The 10,985-nt window shown below is 42.6% G+C and overlaps 1 protein-coding gene across 1 annotated transcript; it reads left to right on the plus strand.

Moving 5' to 3' along the window:
• Positions 1-5,105: 5,105 nt before the first annotated feature.
• On the plus strand, positions 5,106-8,966 carry LOC146642353 (uncharacterized). Its single transcript, XM_085399227.1, has 5 exons — positions 5,106-5,205; positions 5,397-5,683; positions 7,882-8,148; positions 8,230-8,382; positions 8,557-8,966. Exons 2-5 carry the CDS (start codon positions 5,410-5,412, stop codon positions 8,727-8,729), a joined length of 867 nt encoding a protein of 288 aa, XP_085255353.1. The 5' UTR covers positions 5,106-5,205; positions 5,397-5,409; the 3' UTR covers positions 8,730-8,966.
• Positions 8,967-10,985: the final 2,019 nt, after the last annotated feature.

The following is a 10,985-nucleotide window of genomic DNA, read 5'->3' on the forward strand; positions in this document are numbered from 1 at the left end:
CTGTTGTTGTAAACTATTTTTTGCAACTTTTTTGTATTCACAGTTTTGCGGGATAAACCTCTTAAATTTCTCCAAGTAGAAATATATGTAAAAAAAAACCAAAAACGATTTTCAATTTTTTTGTAGTTTATTGCACTTTTTTGCAATTAATGTAATTACTATGGACTTAGTGCATACATATTATTAAAATATGGGCTATAAAAGTTGTATAGCAACTTGAAATGCTCCCACAAATGGCACTACAACATGTAAAAAAATAATATAAGCTCTGGCGGACTTGGTTCTATGGTAGGTCTTAAAGGGTTAAATAAATATCGTCAAATAATCGAGATCTCAATTTCAGTGAAAATAATCGTGATTATCATTTTTGCCATAATCGAGCAGCCCTAATATGAAATCTTCAAGCTGTGATGCAGTCTGATTAATTAAGACTTTGTATGTGAGGAGAAGGGTTTTAAATTCAGCTTTAGTTTTAACAGGATGAACTGTAGAATTCAACACAGTTGTACCATCCAAACTCAGACAGCTGGGCATCAGCACTCTGCAACTGGACTACACCCAACACACTCCAGCCTGTTAGAGTAGACAGCCGCATCGTCTCTACTCTGACGCTAACCACAGTGTCCCACAAGGCTGCATACTCAATCCACTCGTCTACTCACTGCTAATCTATCACTGCATTCCTGTGTGTGTATAAAACACCACTGTGAAGTTTGCAAATGACATTGCAACGGTGGGGTTGATCAGTGTGAACAACAAGGAGGCTTACAGGAAGGAGGTGGAACATCTGGCTCACTGGTGTGGAGTTAACAATCTTACCCTTAACACCATGAAGAACAAGGAGCTTATTGTGGACTTATGATGATACAGTGACACATCACACGCTCCACTTAACATCTAAGGGAGTGAGGTGGCAGTGTGTCTCTTTGAGCTTCTGGGAGTCCACATCGGCGATGACCTCACTTGGCACACCAATACAATTAGCCTGATAAAGAAAACCCTCAAATGTCTCCTGAACTTTTACAGATGCACCTCTGAGAGCATCCTGATTAGCTGCATTGTACTGTGGTTTAACAGCAGCTCTACAGTGAGTTGAGAAAACTGCCCAAAACATCATTGGGACTCAGCTCCCCTCCTTTGCTAACATAGTCTGGAATCACAGTCTGAAGACTGCTCACAACATCATAAAGACTCCTCACATCCAAACCACAAACTGTTCACTCTGCGTCGCTCTGGAAGGAGTGCAGGATCCTCTGCTCCCAAACCAGCAGACTGAAGAGCACTTTCTTCCACACTGCTGTCAGCCTGCTAAACTCTGATCACTGATAGCAACGCATGTATATATTGTTTGCACTTTGAACTGGATGCCAAACTTCCTTTCATTGTTTGAGTAATATACTTTTAAAATGACAGCAAATAAAATACAGTAGAATCAAATCTAATCCAGTCATTAAGTCATTAAAGACATATGTTGTACAATCATTCAACCCTGCAAAAAGAATTCAAAGAAATTATTAAAAGGCCCGAATTACTGTTACATTCATGCTCTTGATGAGTGGATGTAATTGTCTGACCACAATTATCTGCTCAGCAGTGAAAATGAAGGCTGTGTGTTTCTTCATATAGTTAGGAAATCATCAACAATGCCATATAAATAAAGTTGAATTGAATTGAATTTAGACAAGCTTTCTCTTTGTCGTTTTCTGTAATTTTACAATCTTATTTCTTATAATTTAAGTCATACTGATACGTTTCTTTTCTATTAATTAAAGCAGCGATTCGTGATCCTACAGAATAACTAAGAACTGCCTTTAAAATGACATCTTCTTTTATATTAAGATGTCTCAGCTAAAAGTGCCCTTAAACTTCTTTGTTTGGACAGAAAAGTGAGTTTTAAGATTAAATTGAGCTGTGTGTGTCCTTGCCTTAAAGCATTTGTTGTTGGGCACTGTGGTCTGACATTTTGGGGAAAACTTTTGCATTATAACAAGCAATTAACAAGGTTCCGTCCTGATTTCTTATTTTCCCACCATCATTTGTAATGGTTCACTCTTAACAAATGTGAAGCCAAAGATGTGGCATTTTTACTTTTTTAACCTGCACCTCTATTTCAGTAGATGCATGAATCTGCATTAGCCTGCCTCACAGCAGTCACTGTTAATTTGTGATCAGTGCATTCGTTTATTTTATTTACTATTTATTTATGAGACGGGCACACAGCTGCATCTTCAGCTTGTATGTGTCTCTTTATTAATGGTCTGTATTCACAGAGGAAAAAACTACCTATTCATCCTCCAGCCTCAGTGATTTGCAGTTTACTCATGAAAGGCAAAGTCAACAACAACAGAAATGCATCATTAAATATGAATGACGTGTCAGTAGGTATAGGCTTTGGTGCTGTTTATATTCACAAATGTATTTCATACTTCAGAAATCTGGAAAATAAAATAAAAAAATCAAAAATAAGTGAGTGGATGGTGGAGCACCCAAAAGGTCATCCAGAGGACAGGAAAGTTCAGGGAAACGGCAGACCTCTAAAAGAAAGCGTTTCCATCCAGCTGTTTGCTAAATCAAACCGCTTTGGTGTTTCAATGAAAGACTGGGCCCGTGAAGCACGGTTTCTAAATCCTTCTCATTTAATCTCTTTAATGGTTTCAACTGAAAGTGCATGAAGGATCTACTTTTGATGGTCTCTGCATTGGGAGCGGTTATGTAACAAGTAAAGCAGGATTCAGATAAAGAGTGCGTGAGCCACTTGAGAACTAGTGTAAACAGCCGCATTAGTCCCAATACTGGAGTTCGGCTGAATGTGCCTGTGATGGCACTTGGTCACCCGTTTGGATTCACGGCTGCACAACATTACAGTCTGCTGGTAGCACAGCATTATCATATTACAGCTGCTGCATATCCACACTGTTTAATGCTTTCACAGGAAAAAGCTATTGATTCTGTACAGTCGCCGCAGCTTCCGAATTATCTGCTAAAATGACTAGCACATCCCACATTTTACCCCCACAGTATTCATATTATTCATAGCCCACTTCAGGAAAATATTGATCTGCATATCTGTTGGCAAGCTTGATAACGAAGAGCTAAAGCTTAGACGGCTTAGAAGGAAACTCCCTTTAAGCTTCTGCTACATCTGCAAGTGAAAAAAAATGGTGACGCCAAGGTTGCTTCTGTCTTTCATCCCATCCCATCTACCTCATCTCCTGGCTGGCTTATTGGCAGCCGGGTCACGTTCGTCGAGCCCGTCAGTTTTAATCACACTTTGCTTGTAGTGTTTCCAGCAGCCAGTTGCTGCAACTGAGAGAAAACCTGGCGAAAGTAAGGGTGAGGCGAATACCAACAAGGATTTTGGTGTTCGTGATTACACATGCTGATGGGTGATCCTGGATCAGTACAGATAAAGTTACTGTAGGAGAGATCAAAGCAAGGTGTGCAAGGGGAATAAAAATTAGGCTTTCTTAATCAAATACAAATCTTAAAGTCTGGGGTTTTTTCTTTTTTTCCAGCGCAGGTCACTTTCGGTTGCAAACTCTGATTCTCTTTTCCAGCCACCAGATGGCATTGAGCAGAGAGCTGGCTTACTTTATTTCCATGTGCTTCTCATGTGTTTTTGAGGCAGAGCCAGCGTTGGCTGTTTGTAGAATTTAAGTCAGAAATAATTGGGAGAACAGTGACGTCCCGTGGGACTTCCTGTTTGGATGATTCTGAGCTGACTATCCTGAACTGTTCTGTTATGCTTTTCATTTGTGCGGCGTGCAACCAGGTTGGCTCAAAATTTAGCTCAACGAGAAAAATTATTTAGCACATTAAAAGAGAAAAAGACCATCTTGATTACAGTGGCCTTGTTACACTATTTCCTTTAATGCCTCAGATTGTCTGCTCTCTGTACACTTCACCCCGATGCCCCCCCCTTCCTCCTGTGATAACCGTGCACGGCAAAAAGAAGACGCGGCCATCGGCGACGTGCTGCACGCCTCAGGCTCTTTCACAAAGCATCAAACATTGTGACACCACGTACATATCTGCTGTTACCACACATGCTGCGCTTCTGCATGCTGCAGTTGCATGTAGCCACACTGACATCTTTTGGCTTGATGGAAAACTGTCCGGGCTTTGTGGTCATGCAGTCAGCTCCATAACTTGTTAGACAAAGGCTTCAATTTTTTGTAGTTTTGCATCTGTACGCCATCGCAGTGGATTTCAAATCAAACAATCAAGATGTGACTGAAGTACAGGCTTTCAGCTTTAATTCAAGTGTTTAACAAAAGTATTTTGCTGAGTGTTTAGGAATTACTGCCATTTTTATGCACAAACCCCCAGAAATAATTGGACAATTGACTGACAAGTAGTTTCATGGCCAGGTGAGGCCTGCTCTCCTGTTGTTTCATACTCTACACTGTAAAGTACAAAGAGATGTTGGTGCAAGTGAGGGAGGCCATCATTCAGTGAAACCAAAGATCAACCAAAGAAACCAAAGAAAAACCTGTCAGAGAGACAGCAACAACTTTATGAGTGGCTAGATCAATAATCTTGTGCATTATTAAAAGAATGATGGCCAGCTACAAACAAAGGCCTGAAAGAGCACAGAAGACAAATAAAGTGGATGATGACAAAATTATTATTCAGTGGTTAAACAGAACAACTTCACAGCATCAAACCAAGTCAAATACACTTTCAGAAAGGTAGGAGAATCATTATTAAAATCTATAAGCGATGCCTTAATGGATGTACATACAGAGACTTTACTCCGAGCTACAAACATCTGGTTACACTCAAGTACAATAAGACCAGATTAGACTTTACCAATAAATAAATGAATTTAAAAAAAATCTAAAGAGCATGCACAGTTGAAAAACAAAAAACAATTGTTTGGATACGCCAAAATGATTTAATACAAGTCTGTTGCAGATCTCCAAATACATTAAAATGCAGCAGTACTACTTTATAAACACGGTTTGTAGACAGATATGCAAACTGAATTGTTTTCGGTGTAAAAATGCCTTCAGCCTGCAGAGATGCACTTGTAGTGGTCGTGGGTCATAGCTGAAAGCGGCCAGTGGGGGCGCCAGTCGCCTCATTCCTCCTCTCCCCTGCTGGTAAAGAAAGCGGTGAGGAGCAGAACACGCGCAGTACGGGCATGCGCACACTGTTGTTGTAGCTGCAGCTGTCGGTTTGTGTCTGACAGCGTGAGAAATGGTGAGGACATGTAAAATAAACGTAAATAAATCCGTTGTTTAGACTGGCAAACACCCGAGTGGACTATGAGGAGTAATTTCGGTGCACATATGTGTTGGATCTCGTTAAGCTCTCCCCTCCGTATTCATGGGCTACATGGTTAATGGCTGCAGGTGTTTTACTTTGACTTTGTACCTTTACTTATATTCCAGGTGAGGCTCTCAGATGGAGGCGGCTGTGTGTGAGGAGGTGCGGGGAGGTCGTGAGGATGATGAGGAGGCAGGGGCCGATGAAGCCATGCTGTGGTCCGTCCAGGAGGCTCTGGAGATGCAGACCCTGCAGATCGGAGCGTCCGCCTGCGGGGCCACGGCTGTGGTGGACGTGCTGAAGGCGCTCGGAGTAGACGTGACCCCGGAGGAAGCTGACCGTTGCGTCCAAACCCGTTTGCGGAGGAACGAGTCACCGTTGCCGGACTACCTGCTGTCCCGCAGTGAAGCTGGTGAGAACACTAAACATGGCTAAAGAGAGTGAGAGGGGTGTGCTTGTTTTACGCAAAAAGTGCACATAAATGTGCAGAAAATGCCGTGTGCTAAAGAGGATACAAATAATATATACAAAATAAATGAAAACTATGCTTAAATAGTTGTGGGGAAGTAACATTGTCCTTGATTTTATTGTACTGCATTGTCTGGGTGTGATGAGTCAGACAAAATGTTTTTGGGATTTCCTGACACAGCGAGTGTTGTTGAGTTCCTCTAAAGACGACTTTTTGCCACTGTGCAGCTGCACCACACACAAAAGAAACAAGTTGTTGTCTCTGCACCTCACCGTCATCTGCACCACCTCGTCCCTGCAGGCCGATTCATCTCACACAGACATGAACCCCATCACCGTGGTGTCATCTGTGGATGGTGTTGCTGTGGTGGATGGGGTGCAATCATGGAGTAGAACAAGGGACATGGCATACAACCTGTTAGGAGCCCATACTGAGGCTTAGGGTGGTGGAGATGTGGGGAGCACTCTAACTGTCTGAGTGCCATCTTACAGGAAGTCTTTACCGTTAGCTGAATGTGTCTGATGTGTGCGCACTTAAACTGGTCAGAATCCCTCTTTCCATACTGGAATATGTTTTTGTGTAAACCCTAATGAGTCTTGATTCCTCTTTAATAAGAATGTAGCAACGAGTAGTTGATGCAAAACATGAGGGTCTATTTTCTTATTGTGCTTGCTTCTTCCAAGATAAGAGGATTTTTTTTTTCTTTGCTACGCCTTACTAAACAAATCTCAGTCCTGACTGCTGACAAGTTGATGTAATAACAATGCACGTGGTCCTCTGAGTTCTTGCAGAAGCGACATAGACAATTAAGAAATCTGAACAAAAGCTGTCAGGTGGACAGCTTGGAGAGATGGAATTAAACTGTGATTTGTCTTGATTGCAGATCGGCTGAGCTCAGTGTTGGCCTACGTTATACATCTCACATCCCATTGAAAAATCTCTTGTAGTGCCCCTCAGTATAGTGGTGAAAACATTTGCCAAAAGGAGAAACAAACCCAGCCTGAAGAGGTCACATGCTACTGAATTCTGAGTTCCAGTCGGGGATGGTTGCATCAGGATGGGCATCTGATGTCAAATCTGTGGATCCATTCGCTGTGGTGACCCCTTGCCAAATAAGTGAGCAGCCTATTTAAGCTGCCCCTGCAAGCCTTTTTGCAACCCAGCTCTTCCTTTCATGTTGTTTTTTTTAACTAATACTATTTAATATCTGTTTTTAGTGATGCCTGCTCTATTCTGCATGGCGTTGGTGCTGGCAGTAGGGGGTCTTGCAGTTCTATATCCATCTCACATTCAAATGAAAGCGGTGATGAGGTACCAACACAGAGCAATGTTGCTAAATAAAAATTACCGCAGATGTTAAAAAAATGTCTTTTGGCTATACCTGTGCATACAGTACTGCTTTCTTTCCTTTTTCTGCTCCACGGGCTGCATAAAATGATCCCAAGGGCTGCTTTTGGCCATTTGCTTCAAGAACCCAGGGGACCGAGAAGGTTACACAGCTCAAACAGAATTGATCTAGACTATAAACCTCTGCCTGAACGGGCGAGCGTGGCTTCTGGTGTTAAAGCACTTTGAGTGGCCATTAAGACTAGAAAAGCCACATAAATGCAGTCTCTTTAGCATTTACAATTCCCTAAAAATGTGTGTTTTTGTGCAATTTAAAAGCTTCCCCCTAAATTGGCAGGTATTACACTGTAAGCCGTTGGCTCAAGCTCAAAATTTCTCACTCTCTCGGCAAGCTGTTCCATGACATTTCAGGTAATGAAATGTTAATACATAAAGTGTGGTATAGGTGCATATCTTAATTTAGCTCCACAGACAGTAATATCTGGGGTGTCACAGATGCTAACAGGGACTATAACTGCCCCGTTCTGTAATGTCTTGAACCCATAAGTGCTGCTTCCCACAAGTGTGACAGCTGGCTGCATTGCCAACCAGGCGAATTCAAAAGTACCCTATTGAATTAGACAAAGAGTTTGATGTCTCTCGCAGGAGAGGCTGTAATTGACTTTCTCGGCTCTGCTACACAGTTTTTACACCGACATTTCAGCTTCTGAGCGGACGTGACACGTACTTTTTGTTCAACTGTTATGATTCAGATGCGATAAATGTCGGCGTCCCGTTTCATCCCGCTCTTTCAGGTGCGACTCACATCCAGCTCATCCAGGGAGCGCAGGAGGCCAGCGGAGGCCAGGTGACGGGCCGATTCTTCCACCTCCACCCTAGCAGGCGAGTCAGACTGGTCCCCTGGCTCGCCCGCTGGATCCGAAAAGGCGCTGTTCCCGTGGCGACCATGAACATGCAGCTGGCTGTACCCGAGGGTGAGGAGGTGCCCGACGCCTGGCACCACCAGCTCATATTCGGAGTCACATCCAACGCTGTCTTTATGACCAATCCTTTAGATGTAGGTGAGTAAGGGAAAGGAAATAGCTGCTTATAGGGAAGAGGAATCAGCTCCTCATGCTGGTGTTGGTTATTGTGCGTTGTAGTAAGCGAGGGAGAGGTGCACCAGCGACTCTGCAGTGAATCCATGTTGCTGATTCGTCGAGAAGACGTGCTGCAGCGACTGACGCCCGACTGCTCCCTGTCGGGCCTCTCGGAGAGCCAGTCCGACCCACGGTGGAAGGCCCTGGATGTCGAGGGTAAAGCAGCAGCTCCTTGTCACTGAATTGGTATTGAAGAAGACGAACGTCTATTGTTTCTTCTCGGGTTGGACAGTGCAGCATTTGTTACTCACAACATGGTCATCATGGTGTTCTACATTTACATTTTGTGCCCGATGTGATATTTGACACTGTTTTTCCTGTTTTCCTCAGGTCAGGTGAGGCAGATGGCCACGGAGGAGGAAGGAGAAGAAGAAAATAATCAGCCCAAGATGACTCACATCAGGATCCCTGCAGCATACAGCTCAGGCGTCACATTGTTTGCCATAAGAGAGTCAGAATTGGGACAAGAACTCCTCGATGCTCCTGAACTCCCTCTGTTGTGACCGCACTGCCACATGTGGATGGACTTAAAGCTTGAAGATCTATTTATACTATCAATAACACTTTGTATTGATCCAAATGTTTAAGATCAGCAGATTTAAATCAAAGCTCAAAGTGAACTCTGACTTTCTGTCCATTTTTCTGTGGCAACATTGATTAGAAATCACATTTTAAGAGATGTACATGTTTGTATCTTTGTTTTAAAGACAACATCATTAAAAGCCCCCACCCTGCTCTCAGCCCTTATTTGCTAACTTTACACATCTCCATGTTAACTTCAAGATTGACTTTCAGAATTTATTGATCGCTTGCAAAAAGCAATAAATGGCACAGCTCCAGCATGTATTTCAGAGCTGTTATGTGCTTTTGTGAAGAAGCTTCTATCAGCAGGTTAATCTCCTGTGATTGCTTCCAAAGCCACATTAAAAGTGATGGAGTCGCTGCAGTTAGGGCGCTACAAATCGCTACAGTTGAGAAGGAAAAAACTGTCACACTTGCATGAAAAGTGGATTCTTTTTGTATAACTTATTGTTGGGTCTGTGTTTCCACAAACCCCGCTAATTCTAGAGACGTATTCATCATGAAGAAAACAAGACAGTCGATCGATCGATTACTTGTGCAAGGGAGGCCTCTCATCTGTGTCCAGCACGACAATGACCCCAATGGTGGCCTCCTCTCGCTGCCTTTTATTGACAAACTTCAAACAATAGTTTACTAAACACCTCCCCTTGCAACCCCCTTTGGTTACAAAGACAAGGACTGTATGTAAATGTGTATGTGTGAACTTCTGTAAGAGTGTGTGTGTGTGTGTGTGTGTGTGTGTGTGTGTGTGTGTGTGTGTGTGTGTGTCAGACCTCCTGCTGACCAAAGGGTCGTAAACGCAGGAAGCTTACATCAAACGAAGCAGATCTTCCAGATAGGATATATCTGCAATAAAACATTACAGCCCCCACCAGAACCTCGAGAATCTGGGGGGAAGGACAGTGGAATTTCTTTCATCAGAGTTAAAACACTGTACAAATGGTAAACATAAAAATGACAAACATTTAACAATTCAACTCTAACACTTATTATGTTGCGTTTGTTATCCCAGCTTGATATGGCTGTGATCGTTCCTAAAGTTTGTCAGTGTTTCCTGAATCGTTTTTTAGAAGCTATGATCAAAATTAAAGAATTTGTGGATAAAAAGATATTTTTTAAAAAGCCTGCATTAGGTTAACATTATAGGGATGCCAATAGCATTATGTGATGGTTTGAATGTAAAGTTCAGAAGTTTGCATAAACTATCCATGAGGATGAATATCATGGTAATTTGGGGCTTTTAAGTAAACTGTTCTTTTTCCAGGGTGGAATGATTGTACAGTATACATCTTTAGTAACTTGTACAAGTTTCTCTAATCCGCACGGGCTAACAACATGCATATACATCCGCTAATATTTGGTTAAATGTCCCTAAGCAAGTTGCACCTCAGCCAGATGCTTCTGGTAGCCATCAACAATCTTCTGACATAATTCTGGGCAAATATTTCACCACTCTGGCAGAATTGGTATTGAATTGAGTTCAGTTAAAGTGGTTTGCTTCTTGGCAAAACACAGGTTTTATCCCTTGTCCACAAATTTTAAGCAGGGCTTTGGGAAGATTTTCAGAAGCTTAATGGTAGTCTGCGTTCTCTATTCAAAATGCACGTTTCATGTATTTAACATCATTTACTTGTTGGAACGCCCAGATTTCAGCCTTCTAGCAGGTCTAGAAGGAATTGAGCATAATTAATAGATGTACAGAATTCAATTTCAGGTATTTGGCAACTCCAATGGCCCAGCATAGCAGAACGTAACCCCATCTGTGAAAGAGACTAGAGCAGGACACCCCTGAAGTCTAGACGCTGGTGGTAGAAATAGATGGAGGCTTGAATGATGAGTGAGAGGCGGTGATAGGGAGGAGGTGGGTTGCAAATAGGTGTCTGCAAAGAAGAATGACAGATGTGCAGTGAGATTTGAAGTACACGGAGTGAAGGTTGATTGGCCTAAAGAAGGCCGGCAGAAAGATGATTGGACTAGACCGGTGATCTCACAAAAGTGGAAAAGTGGAAGTGATGTAAAGCTCAAGCTTTAGTCACCAAAAACACCTGGGAAGCAGACAGACATGTGAAGTTAAAGAATTTGGAAGTAGCCCTTTATCATTCCATCCACTTTGTGCAATGTACAACTGGCAGCAAAACAGCCCCACAGCACGATGCTACCATCGCTATGCTCGACAG

The sequence above is a fragment of the Rhamphochromis longiceps genome, linkage group LG23 (assembly GCF_057381845.1).
Source record: "Rhamphochromis longiceps isolate RC_006_pf linkage group LG23, R_longiceps_female_GT1.1, whole genome shotgun sequence".
NCBI classification, from domain to species: Eukaryota; Metazoa; Chordata; class Actinopteri; order Cichliformes; family Cichlidae; genus Rhamphochromis; species Rhamphochromis longiceps.

Bases quoted from the DNA above. Each gene is read 5' to 3' on its own strand.
- LOC146642353 (XM_085399227.1), top strand. From the start codon at position 5,410: ATGGAGGCGGCTGTGTGTGAGGAGGTGCGGGGAGGTCGTGAGGATGAT. The intron at 5,684-7,881 runs GTGAGAACACTA...CCGCTCTTTCAG, and splicing joins GCTGTCCCGCAGTGAAGCTG to GTGCGACTCACATCCAGCTC. The intron at 8,383-8,556 runs GTAAAGCAGCAG...TGTTTTCCTCAG, and splicing joins GAAGGCCCTGGATGTCGAGG to GTCAGGTGAGGCAGATGGCC.